Raw genomic sequence first — 19682 nt, 5'->3', positions numbered from 1 at the left:
CAGATACCTACTGATAGCTCCAGGTTTGGAAGCCGTGCTTCCTCATCCACTGTAGTGATGGTTTGAGAAGCCGGCGAATCCATTTTTCGTGAGAGTAGCTAACCTGGAAGGTACACGTTTCTTCACAGTGGGTAAATTTAGAGAGAGGCTGAGATTTCTGCACTGTAGTCATGGTGTACCTTGCTGGAATTTCAAAAGCAAATAAGATGAAAATGTGAACGATGTTCTTCTGGTCTTTTTGTCCATCATAAAGAAGCCAACAGTGGCACCAGGCTTTGTTTAAAAAAACAACCACACACACCCACCCTTTGCCACCACCTTCCCCTTCTGGGCTAGGAATCGGGTTACAAAGAGAAGCTCCTTCAGCCCAGCACCCCTGGCATGTTAATTCACCTTTCCTACCACTAACATAGAACAAAGAATCTTCTTTAGCCTTTTTTTTTCCTTTCCTTCACAGAATTTTTTATTTTAGAGAGCAAAGTTTTTTCACTTCCCAACCTAAAGATGGTGTAAATTTTAACGTGTCTGGCTTCTGCATCCTGGTGGTCTGGGGATGCTGTCAGCTGCTCCGGATGCCTAGTGCCCATGCTGGGATCCTTGAGAGCTGCAGCTAATGACCGCTTCATATGGATGCGTGGTCTGTTATTATTCCCTAGATTGCGTACTTACTATGCGTAAATTTTTGAGCTTGTGAGGGAATTGTATGAGCAGATTGTCCTACACATGTGTCCGACATACTGCTGTACTTGCAGGGGATTGATGTCCTTTTTTGCTGTTTCTCTAAAGCAGTGAGGACATGCTCTGCTTGTGGCATTATTTCTTGCCCATCTCAGCTTTTCTCTGTAGTGCTGACACGTTGCGTGAGTTTAAATAGCGAGGGCAAAGCTTAGCAGCAGGCATTATGTAGTGAAACGTTTGATTGAAAAATCTGTCTGTGTGGGTGATTTCTGCTGAAATTTAAGTCCTAAATTCTCCTTTGTTCTCTAGGGTGGAGGGCAGGACCTGGTACACATCTCATAGAGGGCGGTTATGGATTGCAGCTACTGCTAAAAGACCTTCCCCTCAGGAGATCTCTGAACTGGAGACCACCTACAGAATGCTGCTCCGGAAAGGTGAACTTCTCTCCTTGGATCTTTGTATTATTTGGTACATTGAGCGACGTAATGAGCAGTGTCAGAAAGCCCCCTCTGCTGAGCAGTTATTACTGCTTTGCTTTTTAACCTTCTGTTCTTGAAATTCTCTTCATCCTTTCTACGTTTCGTCAGCTGAATGGGTATGGTGGCAGACTCTTAAGTCCATCCTTTAGCTGGTCACGTTCTCCAAGCACAAACATGGTTGAATTGCACCTGACTTCTGTGATAGCTTTTGACAGCAAAGGACTTCGTTTTGTTCTTGGCTTAAGCAACAAGCTGTCGAGTGTGTGCTTGCGTGCGTGTGAAGTGGCTTCTGCTTCAGTCTGTTTACAGTGATGTTAAAAGCTTTTCACATATTCTGACCTTGGGGAAATCAGGATTGAAAAGCTGCAGGTTCTCAGGAAGATGTTCTTCTCTCATGTGGATAGGAGGATGCTGGTGGCTGCACTGTACGCCTTTTTGTGCGGTGTTTCTGCACGTCACCCCGTTTAAATGTCTTACAGCAGGATTGTCTGCTCCCTCATCAGGGCAAGGGGCTCTTCCTGCACTGCATGTTCCTCTCTCAGAAGCTAAGCAGGGGAAGGTGTATATATAATTAAATTTCCCAACCTTAGTCCTCTTGTGGTGAAGATCCTGAGCTGCAAAAAGAATGACAGGGTGTTAAAATTGCTGTGTGTTTTCTTGTGCCTCAAAAAAGTAGAAGGGCATGGTAGGAGGGAAAGGCGCCTGGTGGTTAGAAGACCCCAGCTATGTGTGCGGGGATGTGGGCCTGATTAAGAGATGTTTCTTTTGATGCAGATGTGGAATTTCCAAGTGATTATCCTGCAGGGTGTCTCCTAGGCTGTGTGGATGTGACCGATTGTTTATCGCAAGAGCAATTTAATGAGCAGGTGAGTACAGCAAATAAACCTTTACAAACTTGCGTTAGCCAGCAAACTTTTAAAGTGGTATAACTCACCTCGTGAGGTGCTCTAGAGAAGAAATTGAATGAGATTTTAGACTGTGATGAGAGAAGACACAACTACTACGTGGTCTTGTATGACTAGAAAGAGAATGTACCGAGAAAATGCATTTCAGCAATGGTGGAAGGGAGCGGCAGACTAACACAGACTAATTCCACTGTCAGCCTCTGGCAGTGAGGTAGTTTGGTTGAAACTAGTTACTCACATACTCTGAGACTCTTTTCAATAAGGACTCACACCTGTTTGATTAAACCAACCCTAGCTTGAGAGAACATTCTGCAAGGGCTCATGGTGGCCATTGCTTCCCTTGCTGCATGGTCGGATGTGCACCAGAGCGCTGTGGCTGGGCTGGACTGTGGAAGATGGGAACCTGCAATGCATCAATGTTACATTTCTGGTTTTCATCCTCATTTGGCAAACTCGGGAACTTACATCTTACTTTGAAGTGACTTCTGAAGCGCTGATTGCTCTTGAAACTTCATGGGAGTCCTAATAGAAAGAATTGCTCCAAGTTTTGCCCAGCTGGGCAGCATTTTTTTGCTACTCTGGCTATAACTATGCTGATCTTCCCGTCTCAGGAAGAACTCTGGATTAGGAAGGGTCAAGTACCTATTTGGCTGCTTTTGGAGCACAGCAAACGACTCCCTGAGCACAGCCAACAGAGACTTTGCAGTTATTGCAGGGATTTGGGTGGTAGAGGATGTGAAGGGGCCTGGAAACTTGACAGCGTGGAAATGTGGAGAAAACTGCAGCAGTGGTGGTGATGTGCCATGGGACCTTGTCCGTGCCCTGTGGTACCAGCGGGATCAACTACTCTGGTATAAGAGAGGGTAGCTTGGCCCAAGCAGAGGCATCCAGGTCCATGGCTGCTGGAACCGCCTGGTGCTTATTGCTGGAGCTGGAGATCACTGTGGCCTCTGTGGTGAGAGTTGTGCTCTGATTGGGGCGCCGAGTCAACAGGAGAAGGAACTGGGAGGAGCTGAGCACCGTCCCATCAGGGAGGATAGACAGGAGGGCCACAGGGTCTTCATGGAGACCCTGCAGAGAGGACGTCCAGAGCCCCTTGATACAGCAAAGGAGGGACAGCTGGAGGTTATAGTGGATCAAGACTACCAAGGGAGTCGAGGGAGGTTTGAGTGGCCTTTTGCTGAACGAGGCAGGTGATTTGGTGACCCGGGACACAGATAAGGTTGAGGTACTGAGGCCTTCTTCACCTCAGGCTTCCCCAACAAGGTGTCCCAGAGATCCCGTGCCTAGAGGCAGAGTTCAAGGGGAAGAGGGACTGCCTGTAGTGAAGGGAGATTGAATCAGGAGTCTTTTGAGAAATCTCAGCCCACACAAGTCCAGGGGTGTCGATGGTGTGCATCCAGATGTGCTGAGAGTGTTGGCACTCTTACCTTGGAAAGGTTATGGAGATTAAGAGAGGACCCTCATAACTGTAGAAAGGTGACTATTGCATCCATCTTTAAAAAGGGAAGGAAGGATGATCCTGGACACTTCAGGTCAGTCAGCTTCACTTTGGTCTCTGGGAAATTCATAGAGCAGTTCCTCTTGGAAGTCAATTTAGGAAACATGGAGGAGAAGAACATTGGGAATAGCCAGTGTGGATTTACCTAGGGGTAAAATCATGCTTGACTAAGATGATTACCTTTGACAATCCAGTAGTTAGTGGTGAATGTGTTTTACTTGTCTCCTACACCATGTGTGCATGCAAAATGAGTCATTATAGTCTGGGTAGGTGGACTGCTAAGGCTGATAACTGGCTGGGTCATTTGGATTCAAAGTGCAGTGGTGATTACCTTGTAATCTCCTTGGAAGCTGGTTACAGGTGGTGTTCCTCAGGGTTTTCTCCTTGAACTTCTCCTGTTTAATCCTTCTAGCAGTGACCTGGAGGGGGAGATGGAGTGCCCCACAATGAGTTCTGGAATGCTGCTCATGGGGGCAGCAGTGGGTGTGCTTGGCAGCAGGGCTGCCGTTCAGAGGAACCTCCGCAGGCTGGAGGTAAAGGGCTGACATGATATATATATTCCTGAAGGCCCAACACCAAAACTTGTACCTGGGGTGGACTAACCCCCTGCGTCGGTGCTGGGGAGCCGCTCTCCTGAGGAGGCACTGGTGATCTTGGCATCCAGTGAGTGATCTTGGCAGCCAGTGAGCTGAACGGGAGCCCTAGCAGCAAGGAGGGCTGGCGGCATGATGGCCCAGTACGGCCAGTAGAAGTTGTTATTCCTCTTTGCTCAGCATTGGTTAAACCACATCTGGAATACTGTGGTCACAAAAAAGATGTTGATAAACTAGAGTGAGTCCAGTGGAGGCCACCAAGATGATTGGGGGTTGGAGCATGTGCCCTGTGAAGAGGGGCTGGGGAAGGAGAGGGACCTTCCAATTCCTGCAAGGAGCTTATAGAGAGACAGAGCCAGGCTCTTTGCTGGTTACGCGGCAGGAGGATGAGAGACAAGGGTCATAAATTGAAAGGGAAGGTTTCAATGTGACTTAAGAAAAAAATATTCCCTGTGAGGACAGCCGAGCACTGGAGTAGGCAGTGCCCAGGGGGATTGTGCAGTCTCTACCCGTGAGGATTTTCAAGACCCGACAGGACAAAGCCTTGAGCAACCTCGCCTGAATTCATTGTCGACCTTGCTTTGATCGGGAGGTTGGACTAGAGACCTCCTGAGGTCTGAGCCTGTGATGCTGTGACCGACTTCATGCCCAAAATCTGGAGCGGTGGCTTTCCTCCGGGTGTGTTTTATTAACTTAGAAAGCCTGCAGTTAGTACCAAGCACAGCATGGCTGTTCTTGATACCATTTCATATCTAGGTACTCCACTGCCCCTTGTACAAGTCAGGTTTGGTCTTATGGGAATCATCAGCCCATGTAGGGCTTGATAGTGAACCAAGACCACCTTGTGAGATGGGATAAATGGATTCTTTGGGACAGAGGAGGAGGAGGACACACCAGACTGATGGGCATCTTCTTGCCATGAAGAGTTGGAGAGTAATCAGCAGCTGGGAGCTGTTTCTCGTGAAGTGCTCTTCTGACTTTCCCAAACCCTGTGAGGTTTTTGAACAGAGGGGGGTGCCTGGAAACTGGAGATGAAGAGAATATTTCTGATGAGGTTGTGTCTCTTCTCAGTCATGGGCGAAATGGGGAGAGGTTGGAATATGAGCAGCAGAGGGAGCTTTGGGACTGGAATACACCAAAATCTGCGGGAGTGTTTGGCCTTGTATGGGAGCAAGCCTTGAGAGAAAGAAGAGGAAAGGACACTGGGGCCAGTGTAGGTTTTTTTTTTCCTGTAGCATTCACTGACTTACAGTTTGGTTTTAAATGGAGAATCTCATCCTCCTTCTTGGTGGAAAAATATGTTCTGGTCTCTCACAAGTACTTTTCTCTCCCTAACAATTCCCCCTCTTCCTTTGTGGATATGTTCTTCAGGCGTTGGTAAAATGGCTGTGACAGCTTCTGGAAATTGAGCTGTAGGTAACTAGCTTTTAATCTTCCCACAGAGAAGCCTCACAATTAGCTATGTTCTCTATAAATTCCTCCCAGTTTGCTGGCACCGCTTGGCTGCAGAGACACTGGGGGAAGAGTAGTGTGTTCCAGGAGCGCTGTTAGTAGACCCATTGGCGAGAGATTTACCTCACTTCTCAATGCCACGATGCCGCAGCGCTTCCCAGTTTATATCTCACCGGCTTTTTGCTGCTCCCGTATTGCAAACTATTTATAATTCCCAATTTGTTGCCTTTTTACAGTGGTTTTTGTCCATTTCCCCAGGCTCGCTTAATGCAGTGTTCGTTTCCTTAGCTTGTAAGATGGAATGCAGAGATCTGAGCATCCTTCTGAAGCTGGTTTCTGAGGAAATGGGTGTGTTTGTGGACTATCATGAGCAGCGAGTGCATCTGAAGGAAGCTGAGATTAATTTAATTGCAAATGCCAGCAAGATGAAAAAGCATGCGGCGCCAGCTCAGAAATGCGAGTTGGATCTTTCCGGGAGTAGGAAATCCCTGTTGCTCACGTTGATGATTCAGCCCAGGTTCATCAGACACCAGCACCAAAGCCCCTTGTCAGCAGTGTAATCCAGCCGTTCCTTGGTGTGCAAAGACTCCTCCTCGCTTCAGGGGAGAGGGAAAGGAAGGTGATGTGTTTTCGCCACTTCTGGCATGCGAAAAACATTGACTATTTTCTAAAGATCTGCAGTATATTAGTAAGTGCGGTAACATGATGCAGCAGCAGAGACCTCTCGGAGATTAAGCCACGGTGGAGCTCTTTTCAGGCACTGTGCTTTGACTCACACCTCTCCTCCTCCCCAACTCATATTTGAAGCTTCTGCGTTTTCCGCAAGAAATCATTTCACAAGTGCAGGGCAAGCCACGTTTGCAGATTATACCCACCACCCAAAGATTAAATAGTCCCCTGTCTTGCTCAGTGCCTTTTGATGGTGGCCCTGCCTTTTTCAGCAGCCGCGGAAGTTTGTTTCTACTCTCTGTTGTGACCATTCGTTCCCATAGGCAAGGGAGATTCTTCCTGGTCTGTCTCTCCTGTGACTTTTGTATTATTTCTCAGTCTTTTTGATGCTGTCATCCTCTCCCTATTTAGTACTGTCTGCAGATTTAATTTCCTTGCTGTTTGCATCCTCTCTCAGGTTGCTAATGAAGATGTTAGTGGCACCCTGCTGGTATTTTTCTATCATTATCCTCATTTAATATATTTTTTTACACTTGTGCTCAAAAAACAACATCAAGCAATAACGCCCTGTTTCGCTGGCTGCTGCACCAGCAGACTCAGACCAGGTCCCTGCCCCGAGAGCTTGCGTTATTATTAGGGACTGGTTATTTATCCGCGTTATTACCAGACGTGTCAGTCTGGCCTTGCATAACCCCTTCAGAGGGGTCAGTCTCACAGCTCTGCCCTGCATACAGTTTATGAAGACTGATTGAGGTTGTTGACGAGGTTTGCAGATCTGCAGGGCCATGTGAGAAGTGATGACAGAACAGGATCTTGTATGCAGTGGCTGGCAGGGAGCAGAGGAAGACCGGAGCAGAGATGTCCTTGTGATTAAAATCAGCATCACATCAGATGACGTTGCCCTAATCCCAGTTGTGCTACTTATTGCATGAACTAGTTAAATCCGTTCCCATGTGGAAAATAAAAGCGGTGCTTCCCCGTAGGAGCTTATATATGCCTGACTTTACTGCTCAAAGCTATGATCTTTGGATTGAAGCTGCTCTAGGAGCAGAAGTTGTTATCAGGTAGGGAAGTTCACCCTGGGTACCGAGTGTCACCTGCTTTGTTTGCGGGGGACTGAAGCAAAAGCTGCTTTCTGAATTCAGCCCTGCTGCTGAGGGCGGGTGGTTGGCTGGTGCCCGGAGCTCCCTCTGCGTGGCTCTTAAATCTCAGTATTTCCAGTTGAGCTTTGCACATCTTACACCTCCTCGGAGTGTGTTCTGGGCTCGTTTCCTTCTCGTCATGGCAGCTACCCAAAAAGCCTCGGTCAAGACCAGAATGATCCCTTTGTTATGCTTTTCGTCGCGAAAGGTGACCTGGAAACTTTTTTTTGGTCCCCTCCTCTGTTGAGATCTGAGCACTGACGACAGCTTTTCCTTGCTCCGGGGCTGACGTCACTGACACCTTGAGCAGAGCAAGGAGCTGCCTTTCTTTTCCTGCATGAGGTGTCGGTGACTTAAGCAGCGCTCGCTGGGGAATCATGGGATGGTGCAGGCAAGGGCTTGGCAAGAGCCTAAAGCAAGCAGGGAACTATTTACATTTATGCCGTTTTAATGTGCTCTGAAGTCCATGTTCATTTTGCTAATGACTTTGATCCGAGAGACTATTACTTTAACTGGAAAAAGAACATTTCCGCCGCTGCTATTTTGGTAGTTGATAGGTGTGTTTGGGCTTATTTTGAATGCAAGCGCGCACACATGCCGATATCTAGATGCAGCCATTATCTCGGGTTGAAATATTGGGTAATTATGTTTGACGGGAGTAAAGTGTTTATTTTTCATTTCTAGGTGATCGCTTAGTGTCCTAAATCTGCACAAGGGAACACATCGAAGCTATTTTTGTGCCACGAGATTGCAACTATCATTTAAATAGGCTCCATCTTTCCCTCTCAGGAAATTTGCGTTTAATCTCTTGCCCTCCTCTTCCCTCCCTGGTGAAAATTATGGCAAAAAAAAAAAAAATAGAAAAGAGACTTGGCCACCGAGCGTACAGGACTCGCTTTAAATTCTCAAATACGAGTGAAGGAGGGTAGAAATTTTCTATATTTAGACTCCAGAAGGTGCCTGTTTAGATTATCTGCAAATAAAGGAACAATAGCCCACTGGTAACATTTTCCTAAGAAAGACGTTAATGAGAGGAAGAAACACAAACATATACATTGACGTCTACTTTAAAGAACAGTATAAATACGTAGAGACTTTTTACAAGGACCTTCTCCCCAAAGTAAAGGTTTCCTAGCGCAGGCTCCAAGCGAGACAAACGCTCGTTTGTGCGATGCTGTGCCTGTCCTGGCGCCTTCGCTCACCCCCCACCAATGGGATATTTGCCTTCTCATTCCTGAGGCTTAGTTATTGCACCTCTACCAACACGTGATTTTTTTAGCAGGGTTTTGAAGGCTAGATCAGATATACTTCCTTCTGCAGCAATCTAGGTGGCTGTTAATGATTGCAACCAACGAAAGGCCTTTGAACTTTACAGGTCCCTGAGTTCTCCTAAGCTGAATTTGTCTTTTGCGGGTAGGCTGCTGCCAGATCAAGAGGTAGTAGGCATTAGTCTGGCTTGCAGGGAACTGCGGGTGATGCATCTTTATTCGGTTTCTCACCGCGTAAAGCGCCCCCCGGTTTGTGGTTCTAGGGGGAGAGCGGAGCAGGCATGCAGCTGGTTTGGATTATAGACGGTAAGAGATGGGGGAGTTTTTCCTTATGTGAAGTGCTTTGGTTTTCATCAGAGACTCTTCTAAGGCTCCAGCTGCCTTGCATAAGCCAGCAGGTTTACTGAGGCCACTGCTCAGTCTGTTCAGATGAAGGAGAGATTGTCACTTGATGATGATTAATTTAGGAATGCATTAACATGCCAAAGAAATCGAATGATAGAGGCTAGCTTGCCCTCTCCTCTGGTTTCCTAGACCCTAGGGAAAAAACGAAGCCAAGGCTGAAGCATATGACTTAATTAATGATGACTGTGGACTTAGCCTCTGCTACCATTTCAGCAAACTAGTCAGTGATGTGGGATTTTTTTTTTTTTCTTCTTTCAGATGTGGTCACTGATACTTGCCGCTTTCTTGGTGTTTGGTTTTTATTTAATCCTGAAAGCAAGGGTTAGATAAAATTGACCTCAGGCCCAGCTGCTGCTCAGGTGCCCCACGCTCTCACCATCCAGTTGTAGCTGCACCAGGTTGAGCCGTGGCCACTTTTTAGGTGGTGACCCCAAACGACAGGAGGAGCTGGCAGCTACGGAATATAATCTGTGCGGTAAATGTACGAGTGCCCAAGGACTACGCTTGCTTAAGCTTTCTTCGGCTTGTCATCAATTTCATAACCCTTAACAGACTGGTCGCTCAGATGCGTATCCTGGTTCTGCCGTGCCTTGGGCCGTGAGAAATCCCATCACGTTGGTGGGATTGAATCAATAGCTGGAAGCAGCCGCCAGCGTCACGCCTCCTCGGGGAGTAGCAGCAAGGGTCGGCGCGGGGAGTGGTGGCTGCCGAAGTAAACCAGGGCAGGGACGCGCATGACTTATCTGCGCAGGGCTGTGTTCACCAAAGCTAGTTTTTTTTCCCAAAGTTCAGCTGATCTCCATCACCTGCTGTGCCGTTTTTACCCCTTTGCTTTGCACCTCTGATTTATGAAGCTGGTTGAAGCTGTTTGGCTGTGTCTAGCAGGGTGCAGGCACTGCGAGCTGCTTGAGCCAGAAGCAGGTGCCCTGGTTTCCCCTGCTCTCCTCCTCCCTGTTGCCTCTTTCCTCCTCCTTGCCAGGTCTCGTCCAACAGCGCGGGCGACGGGGCTGCATTGCAGCTGAGGTTAGCCCTGCCTCCACCGTCCCTGGGCACAGGAGGATGAAAACGGCTCTTTCAGCTGAGCCTAGTACACTACCGAATATTTTTCCGCGTCCACCCAGTTTTCCCGAGCGGTCGTCAGGCACTCTGTAAACATCTCAAGCCCTTTTTACGCTGCTTGTAGGGTTTGCCATGGGTGGCTGTTTTCTCAGGCTGGGGTTGGAGCCGCAGAAGGGTGTTGGCGGCTGTAGGTCCTGTGACGCCGGTTCAGGGAAAGCAGAGGGGGTGCAGCGTGCACGGTGTTTGCCGGCACTGCTGAGTCCTCCAGGTCTCCCTGCAGGCCGTAGCCCTGGCAGACTGCTCAGCGTTTTAAAAATCTGTGTGCACCAGCACGAGTTTGAATATTAAATCTACATTTCAAAGTCCTGTTATTACTTATTACGTTTTAATTGCTTCCCCTGCCCTTTGAATCAAAGTACAGCTTGTGGTGTAGGAACACGACGAGAGCCGGGCTCGAGGCTGGGAGGCGGAGAACACCCACCGGATGGATCCAACCGGCTGGGGGAAGGATCCTGCGGCGATCCCAGCCTGCTGCGTCTGGATCTGGTTGCGTACCAGCTAAGCATGCGAGGGGCAGAGCAGGCGAGGACTGACAGGCATCGTTGTGGGAAGAAGGGGAAAGGAAGGCAGGCTAGCAAAATTCCTTGCGCATCCTCGCGAAGGGAGCCTATGCCAGCACATGATCTGCCAGCAGCAGATGTAAGCTCTCAAAAACAGCAGGGAGGATGTTGACTGCAACAATGCATCAAGGCTGCGGTTTGTAACCTCAATAGTAAGGCAGTTAACTTTTTTTTTTTTTTTTTAACAAAGACATTTTGATTGCCAAATCCATAACCATTAGCAGCTGTGGTTTCGAGCTGTTCCTTCCTCACACGTTGCAGTCTAGACCTGACAGGCTTTCAAACAAAAGTTTGGCTGCCGGCTTTTGTTTGTGTATCTTTGCGATCCTGCCTTTTTTCTTTTTGCCCGTTCTGTTGATTCGGATTGTAGCGCGTATCGCTTTTCTAACCCAGCCTCCGTGGAGCAGCTCCTCTGCATCCATGTGGCCATCTTCTGTGGCCAAGGGCAGTGTGTAGAGTTCCTCAGATGCAGTACTGGATGTTTCTGCCTCAGGCTAGAAAATTTGGCATTTCTAGGAAGTTGGATCTGCTTTGGGGTTTCTGTTTAGGAAAATGTTATGTTTCTCGCAGGCCAAAGGCTGGTTGGCAGAGGAAAAAAGGGTCCTTAAAAGATGATGCTTGAAAACGTGCTCAAAGTTAAAAGTGTGATGCAAGACCGTGTCATGAGGGAGATCAAACCTCAAAGTGAAGCACTTGATGCTCTGCAAGCTCTTCCCAAAACTGGAGATCTGTGTCAGGAGAAGCTGACAAACAGCGGCAAACCTGGATCTCCTGGCTCAGGCGATGGCTCCTGTTAGCGGTCGGGTGTCACCTTTGGGGGAACGTGCCCTGGAGCACTTCAGGGTGAAGGCTGGGTTGGGAGATTGCCTAGGTCATCCCCAACAGTGAACGTCCTTGTAAAGAGGCGGTAGAGACCAACGCTGTTAGAACAACAGACGAGGAAACGATGCTTCAACACCACTCTCCTCGGACAAGTGACAAGGACAGATGCCGATGGGCACAGCAGTTGTTGAAGGCTGGGATTTTTTTTTTTCCCCTCTTGATATTAAATAACTCGTACCTGCAGATGGGCTGCAGAGCCGATAACTGAGCTTCAAGCGCTGGATCGGTTTTCGCTGCAGCTGTACTCGGGCAGCTCTGTGGGGTGTCTACAGGGCAGGAACTGGGGTTACTGCTGGTGGTGCCCGAACCGGAATTGAGGAGTTTACAGTACCCAGAACCGGATAAGCATCGTCTCTCTCATTTTTGAGGGCTCCATTTTTCCTGCATCCATATGTCCGTGTTGCAGGCACTGCAAATGCCCCTCTTTGGCTGTGGCACTCCCGTTGCTTGCCAGAAACTCCCGACTTTCTTTTCCCCTTTGCAAACCACTAAAGAAACATTTTCTAGCTGGATGGTGAGCAATTTCCCTCCGGAGAGGAGGAGAAAATGGCTGTTTAGTAGTTAATTACCTGTTACGTTAGTCTGACAGCTATGAAGCTTATGAGGCGTGAAAGAAGAGCGGATCCGCCTTTCCCACAAATCACCAAGAAAACGGGGTGAAGGAAGTTGTGCCCAGCTCCCAGGGGGACGCCTTGCGTCCTACTCCTCTCCCTTGCACGTGGCCAAGGGGCTTCTCATAACGCCCGGGGCAGAGCCCAGTGCGTGTTTTTGCCTGCTGGGGAAAGCTGATTTATTGCCACTGCTGGTTACAGCAGCCCTGCTCTTTCGGAGGGGACGCCGTTTCTGCCAAGATTATTATTATTTTTTTTTTTTTTTCCCTTTGAATGCATTTTACGGTGAGCTCTCTTGCCAACACATGGGCTCCGCTTGCTTTTATTCTTTCCAGACAGCGTTGCTTTCCAGCGCTGCCTCTTTTATTTCAAAGCTCTTAGAGAGCAGCGGGGAAATGAAGGCTGGAGCTGGTGTCCTGGCCCAGCACGGCCTGGCAGAGCGAGCTGTATTTCCCCTGTTGTTCTCCGAGCAGGCACGCCAGGAAAATGATTCAACCCTTTCCATTATTAACCTTGCAGAACATCTCAACCACCTCCTCGCCCTTCGGTGCCAGTGCCCCAAGGCCACCCCCCAGCAGCCATAAGATGGAGAGGATGGCAGCGACCTGCCGGAGAACTACAGGTTCCAGCGTGCAATTCTCCGCTGCGCTCCAGCTAACCAGGATGTGCACTGGGGCCGGGCAGTCGCACGCTTGATGGGCAAGAAGAGTGGAGGAGAGCTCAGGCTGCATTGCAGGGCTCTGTGGGCCAGCCTGTGTAAAACACCGGGGCTATTCCCACCCGGTGCTAGCATTTGGTCTTCTGCATCACATTTGCTTGTCTCCTTTTGTGTCCAGAGACCTTAATAAGAGCGAAAGATGCTCTTGAAAGGTTGCTAACAAAGCTGCCGGGGAGTGTTTTGGCTTTGTGCTGCGCAGAGCCGCTGCTCCGTTGCACGCGGTGCCTTTGTTCCTTCCTCGGATGCACCGGAGCAGAGCTCATCTTGTTAGTGATTGTTTGGCACTCCCCCCCGGCACGTTTTTCTTCGTCTCTTTGATTCCCCTGCCTTCGGTTCATGGTACTCGGATTCAAGCAAACACAGCTTCTCGGGGAGGGGTGGAGAAATTGAGGGGCTCGGGACAGCCCTTCTCTGTGTGGTTTGTTTATTTTTCCACTGCCGAGATGGAATTGGGACGAGCTAAGAGTCCCAAACCCTGCATTAGTACCTGCAATGCTGGGCGAGCCTGCACGGCCCCCGCATCTTGCTGCAGGCTTTGCCCAAATCAGGGGAAAAAAATTATTTACTTTAACAGATTGGTAGGGGGTGAAAAAAAATCAGCAGGTTTTTTTTTTTTTTTTCCTCAAATGTCAGAGAAGGTGGTTTCGTGTCTCTGCTGTCTCTGAGCTGCCTTGTCCCCTCCTTTGCTCTTTTGCTGTGGGCTGCGGAGTGGGGAGGCTGGGCAGCTCTGCTGCTATTTCTGGTGGTGATGAGCTGGTGATGGGAGACGGTGAAAACAAAGTGTAAGGAACCTTCAATAGCAATTATCCCTGCTTGCAGCTTGATTGGGGTGGCTGTTGAGGACATCTGATAGCCACTTAATGTATGTTCAAAGCGTTGGCTCCAGTGAGAGAGCAAATCTGGTGGCTGGTTTTCGGAGGAGCCCAGCACTCAGCTCCCTTTTCCAGCTTGTACTCAGGCGCTACATTTAACCTCGAGCTCCTTCTGCTTGTGTTAAGCTGCCTTGAGATCTGCTTTTCTTCCCCCCTCACTAATCTCTTCACAGCTAGGATCTTACAAACCTGTTAGCTGCAAACTGAAGCCCGACTGGTGCAGTCGCAGAGATGGGATGAGCAAGGAGGGTGGTGGTTGCGTGGACACCAGTGTATGGAGAGCGTATGTGGGGTTTTCGACTATGTGAAGCAGTGGGCTAGAGCAGCAGTTGGTAAGCCGTGCCGGCTGTTCACAGCCCACGGAGCCCACCGTCCTCCCAACTGCCTTGTCGCAAGCCTGCTACGAGGTGGCAGAAGGTCTGAAAGGAGGCTGAATCATGTTTTTTACACTGTAGTTACATTGCATAACCCCTCTCTTTCGAGCTTTCCTGCTCATCTGCAGGATTGGAGGAGGGTGGGTTTTCTCCTTCTTGAGGGACAACCTGGCCTCTGGACTTCATTTGTTGTAGAGGGCCTTTTTAGCCACCTTCTCCTAAATGCTGAGTTGGTTCCTGCTGGAGGCAATGTCAAAGCCTGGAGTCCTGGTACCTGTCTTATTTATACCCTCAAGATTATAATGATGAGTGCTGTTGAAATTAGGAAGGAACATCCCCCATCAGACTCCTGGCTGGGTTTGATTCTTAGTCTCTTGTAGAGAGGGAGTGTCATTCCCCTCTAAATTGACCTTTTATTCAAAAAATTGCTGTTGCAGATCCTCTTTACTGAAGGTGTGCTCTGTCTTCTCTCTCTGGCACACTAGATGTGGCTTTTGGGCTTTTACTACAAGTTGCAGGTTTGCTGAAGCACTTACGGGCAGTGGCCGCGGTCTGTGGGGTGTAGTAGTTGGGAGTAAATGTGTTCTCCGTCTCCTAAACTTACTGCGTTGCAGATTGTAGAGTGACTTGGCTGACCTCTTACAGCAGAAACCTTGAGAAATTAGCTTTTTACTCGTTAGATACTCAGGCAGCTTTTCAAAATGTTACAGAGGCGATTGTGTTTGGTGTCTTGCCGGCAGCGTCTCCTCTGAGAGCGTAAGTCAGCTGGGCAGTTGCCGATAGGAGAGGTATCTTCAGTGCAGGGCAGGTAGGTACCGGTGTCCTAGTGCTGAGCTAAGCTACAGAAAGAGCCGTAGAGGCGGAGGAGTGCCACCGTTCAGCCACGCTGTCTCTCCTGCTCCTGTTGGTGATGAGAAGAGATAGCGTTGATACAGTCCGTAGGTGTCTACAGGCGACGTTGCTCATGGTGATCGTGCGTGATGTCGAGAGCGAGCGCTGTTTAAGGGACTGAACAGCAAACAGATTTTGGGTACCAAATAGTAACGGCTCCAGTGACCTCTAGGAAAGAGGTCCACGGAGGTGGTTTCTAAAGACATTAAATATTGACAGCTGGTTACAGGTGTGCTGGGGAGAGGCTGTGCTTTTGGTCCTAGTGATGTGTCACGTGGCAAAAGCATATCTGACTTTTTCTCTGTTCAGTTTGCGGGCAGTGGTTTCAAGAGATGCAGTGGGCACATCTAACTTCTCGCTGCTTTCTAAGAGGGGTCTCGGTTCCTACGAGCCCCCGGCCACACGCTCCTACCATTCACCCGCTTCACTGGACCCTTCTTTGAGCAGTTCATCCCATTAACCCGGCAGAAAACTGATTTCACCCAAAAGGTCCCAAAATCTGTGCAGGATAAATGAGCTGAATAGACTGGTGGAGGGGACCATGAGCCTGGCTGTTAGGTTGGCTCAGGCCCAGCTTCTCCGCCTAGGAGCATCTCGTCTCTAGGCAGAGGAAAGGGTTACGGCTTTTTCTCAGCTCCGGCAGGCAGGAATATTCTGCTTTTGTTGTTCACCAGGATGGGATAAGAGGTTTCCGGGGTAGGTACAATAGGAACCCTTAAATGTAGTGGCTGGATGAGGGGCTCCTTCTCTGCCTCCTGGGAGTGAGAATCCAGAGGAAGGACCAAGGCTTTTAAAATGCAGGACACGGACAGATTTGGCACACGTACAGAAACGTACCCTGGGAGCGAAGATGAAAGGCTGCGCAGTGGAAGCGTGAGCCCAAGTCACAGCTGTGGCATCCGCCTCGGCCTTGCGATCGGATTGAGCTGGAAGCTTTTGGAGCTGAAGGTTTGATCTTGGTTTCGGATGAAAGCTGTGAGTGGAGAAACCAACCTGGCTGTTGCTTTCGCTGCTGATGCCAGGTTACCCATGACGGGGGACAGTCCCCGTGCAAGGGTCTCTAAGTTGCGTGAAGGGGGACATGGTGATGTCCAGGTCCGCCTCCGAGATGGTGGCTGAGATTTGGGAAGCAGCCGTACTGCAGACAGCAAGATCTCTGTGGCGTACTGGTCCCGCACATAACCTGGCTGAACCATGTGTAGTAAAGTAGGGATGGACCATCTCTGCAACCGGTTCTGGATGGTGACTTACGCCCCACCGCTTCATGGTGTGACCTTCAGAGGCTGTGCTAGCGTGGGAGCTGCTGGGTAAGTCAGGTCCTCTGGTGATGGAGGGGCCACCAGTCACCTGCGTGATGCCGAGAGCAATAAAGCGGCGCCAGCATTTCGCACTCACCAGGCATTGGCCGGGAATATTCACATTGGCTCTTTCTAACCTTCCAAGATCCTCCTTCCCTGCAGATGGGAAATCAAAATCCTTGGCATCGGCATGGAGTGGTGGAAGCAAGTCAAGTAACGTGGCTCAGCCAAAAAAAGAAAGAGGAAGAAACCTGTCCAACCCCAGATCGGTACAGCAGGGCATCCGCATGTGATGCGGATCGGTGTGGCTCTTTCTCCCCCGGCGCGGGTGTTGCACAGAGCAGCTAAGTGCACGTACATCTCTCTCTCTCGCCCGGTGAACAGCTCTTACACGCTGTTGTAAAATGAGAGGGGCTGGAAACACTTTCCCCGGTTGATCCAATCCCAGTGTCAGGCTTCTGTAAATCTCCCCTAACCGCTGGCAATGCTGCCAAACCCTGCTACAGCGCAGGGAGAGGGGGATGCTCCCTGCTCCCCTCTCCGTGCCCAGCTGTTCCAGGGCAAATCCAAACTCATCTTGGCAGGTTGGTGAGAGCTTTTCAAACACTCAGCCTAGGAGTCATTTGTTAGTAACAAATGGGGGATTTGCCAGGACACGCTGCTCCATCTGGTCTGGCATCCTGTCCCCTACAGCAGCCTTGACGGATCTGCTTGAGGAAGGCAGCGGAGCAAAAGGGAAAAAAAAAAACCCAACAGGCGGCAGTTTTCCCATGGAAGGAAAACCGCTTCCGCACTCTTTGAACCAGGTTTCCTGGGCTGAAGCACCTTTGTAGCATGGCCAGTGCCGCTGCGCCTGTCAGCGCAAGGTCTGCAGCTAATAGAGAATCTGAAGGGATGGTCGGTATATGCATTTTTTATTACTGTTCTGCGTTTTGCTTCTGTGAGGCTGAGCTGCATCCAGACAGTACTTTGGTGCATTTCCCTTGCCGAGTGGTTTTTTTTTTTTTCCCCTCCTTTTCCCCCTGTGGTTAATGAGAGAAATGATCTGTTCATACTCTGCTTGTAAAATTCGCCCGTATCTTCATCACAGTGAAACCTCTCCGTAGACCCTGTGCACAGAGCCAGCCCTGCACGGAGACGGACGGCTTCTCCGAGCCATCGGCCTGGCGTATTGCAACTGTTTTTTCTACTACTCATCCTTTAGATGCAGACAAATCTGCATCTAAAAGAGATGGGGATATATCCGTGGCTGGGACAGCTGCTTCAGTAGAAGAGGTGGCCGCCCTTCTGGTGGTCATCATCTTGTTGGGTTGGCCAAGCTGTTTTGGTTGAAGCGCTGGTGTGCTGCCCGTGACCGGTTGAGGTTTAGCAGGGGTACCCACATCTCCGGTCAGCTGAATCTGGGAATGCTCTGGGCTGAAAATCGGTCCCATGCTTGTCCCAGTATAAAGCAGGTGGTGAGCAGGCAAGCTTGGGAGGGCAAGACTAGCGACCGCCTCTCTGTTGACACCCCACACTTCAGATCGGCCTAAGCCAAGTGTGAAACCTTACCTTTTAGGCGGTGAAACACAAGTCGGTGCTAAAGGGGGATGAAAAGGGTTGGGGAGCACTCAGGAAAGTAGCTCGGTGAACCGATCCGAAAAGGGAGCAAGCTGTGGCAGAGGCGTGATGAGAAGAGGCTTAGCGAGGGGCTCACTTTGATTAAGGCCCAAACCCGCACTATTTTTTTTTCATTAAAAGTTCTTGAACTGGTTTAGTCTGAGCTGCTACAGCCTAGATATAACCCATCTCTTAGACTTCTCTGCTCCTGACCACTGAGCTCTTTTCACACCCACGACAGTTGGTCTGACTCTGTTTTGTGTGTGTGTCTGTGTTTTGCAGTATCCGGATCTGAGCCAGGAGTCCGGGTCTCCATTTGTCTTTATCTGCACTAATCCCCAGGAGATGATTGTGAAGTTTCCCATCAAAGGAAAACCCAAAATCTGTAAGTAGTAAAGTTTCCACAGATGCCCCCCTTGGCCTTCCGTGCCTGCTCTCATCACCACCTCTGCTTGCCTTTGCCATATGAGTTCGCAACCTTTGCCCTGTGCTCTTTGATCTGTAGGTGTTTGTTTAATGACTCGAATACATCTGTAATATTTTTTTTGTCTTCGGTTCCCCTTTCCCCAGATGTTGCTTCCTTCCAAATACATGCCTCTTCCTGCCTCTGCAAACACTGGGGAGTCAAGGAGCGCTCGTGTCTGCAGCTGATCCGCTTCTGGCATCAGCCTGGGTCAGGATACGAGCCGGTGCGGTGATGCTCAGGCAGATCTGCGCTACCTCCTCGCCTGCGGATCAAAATTACCCTCTTGCCCGTGAGGACGGTGAGGGCTGGAAGCAGCAAAGAGCTGCAGGGCCAGATGGATGTTCTCCATCCGCAGGCCGGCAGGATGGGATGTCCTGGCAGAGCTCGCAGGGAAGCGCCGCAGCATCTGTCCGCGCTCCGCTTGCCAGCGTCGTTAGTCCCTTTTATGAGCCACCAGCCCCTCCACAGGCTGCCAGTTATTCCTGCCTGCTGCCGTAAAAAGGATGGAGGAGGGATGCAGCAGCTGGGGAGCCTGCAGTCAGCTCCGTCCTTATTAGCAGCCTCCCCACCACACAGCCTGGGGAAGGCACTGTACGCGCTTTCAGGGGATGTGAAAAATTAATTTGACGGGCTAAAAGCAGCATAAGCAGAAATAGTCTTGGCTGTTTGTTTAGCAGAGCTGATGACTGGGTTTTCTTTCTCGTTTGCGATGCGGTTCTCTGGGAGTAGTTACCTAGTGGCACAGGAGCGGCAGGATTTCTCAGGACTGGTTTATAAGGGCTTTCAAAGCACGGTGTGGGGTTATTTCTGTTGGTTTTGAGGTTTTTTTTTCCTCTCTCCGCTCAGAAGAGCACTGTTAAGGCACAGCTTCGGTCTCTCCCTGGGTGCTGGGGGTATACCCGCCCTGCTGGGGTCTTGAGCAGGGCAAAACAATTTGGTTTCTTCCCTGCCTTTTGTAGCAACATCTGGGAGGCACGTTCAGCCAATGGCAACAAATGATGCTTGGTGAGCTGCAGTGCTCGGATCTTGCTAGCGGCACCGTCCTCCCCCAGGGACGGGTCTTTCCCAGTGCCGGTGAGCAGGCAGGGCTGCGCTGAGTTATTTAGGATGCAGATGTCTTTGCTGCAGTAGAACAGCCTCATCGCTGCTGCATGCTGGAGCAGCCCCTGCCTCCTTTTTTTTTTTTTTTTTTTTTAACTC

General features: G+C 49.7%; 1 protein-coding gene across 1 annotated transcript in view; it reads left to right on the top strand.

Annotated features, from left to right (window-relative positions):
• The window catches only part of TRIP4 (thyroid hormone receptor interactor 4), a 33157-nt gene that overhangs the window by 9724 nt on the left and 3751 nt on the right, over window positions 1-19682 (top strand). Inside the window, exons 10-12 of the mRNA XM_009895560.1 lie at window positions 988-1112; window positions 1932-2023; window positions 18299-18401. Coding sequence (XP_009893862.1) covers window positions 988-1112; window positions 1932-2023; window positions 18299-18401 — 320 coding nt within the window. The remainder of the gene's footprint in view (window positions 1-987; window positions 1113-1931; window positions 2024-18298; window positions 18402-19682) is intronic.

The sequence above is a fragment of the Charadrius vociferus genome, unplaced genomic scaffold (genome assembly GCF_000708025.1).
Source record: "Charadrius vociferus isolate BGI_N301 unplaced genomic scaffold, ASM70802v2 scaffold132, whole genome shotgun sequence".
In the NCBI taxonomy this organism is placed as follows: Eukaryota; Metazoa; Chordata; class Aves; order Charadriiformes; family Charadriidae; genus Charadrius; species Charadrius vociferus.
Note: the sequence above shows the minus strand (reverse complement) of the source record. Positions and strands in the feature narration are given on the sequence as shown.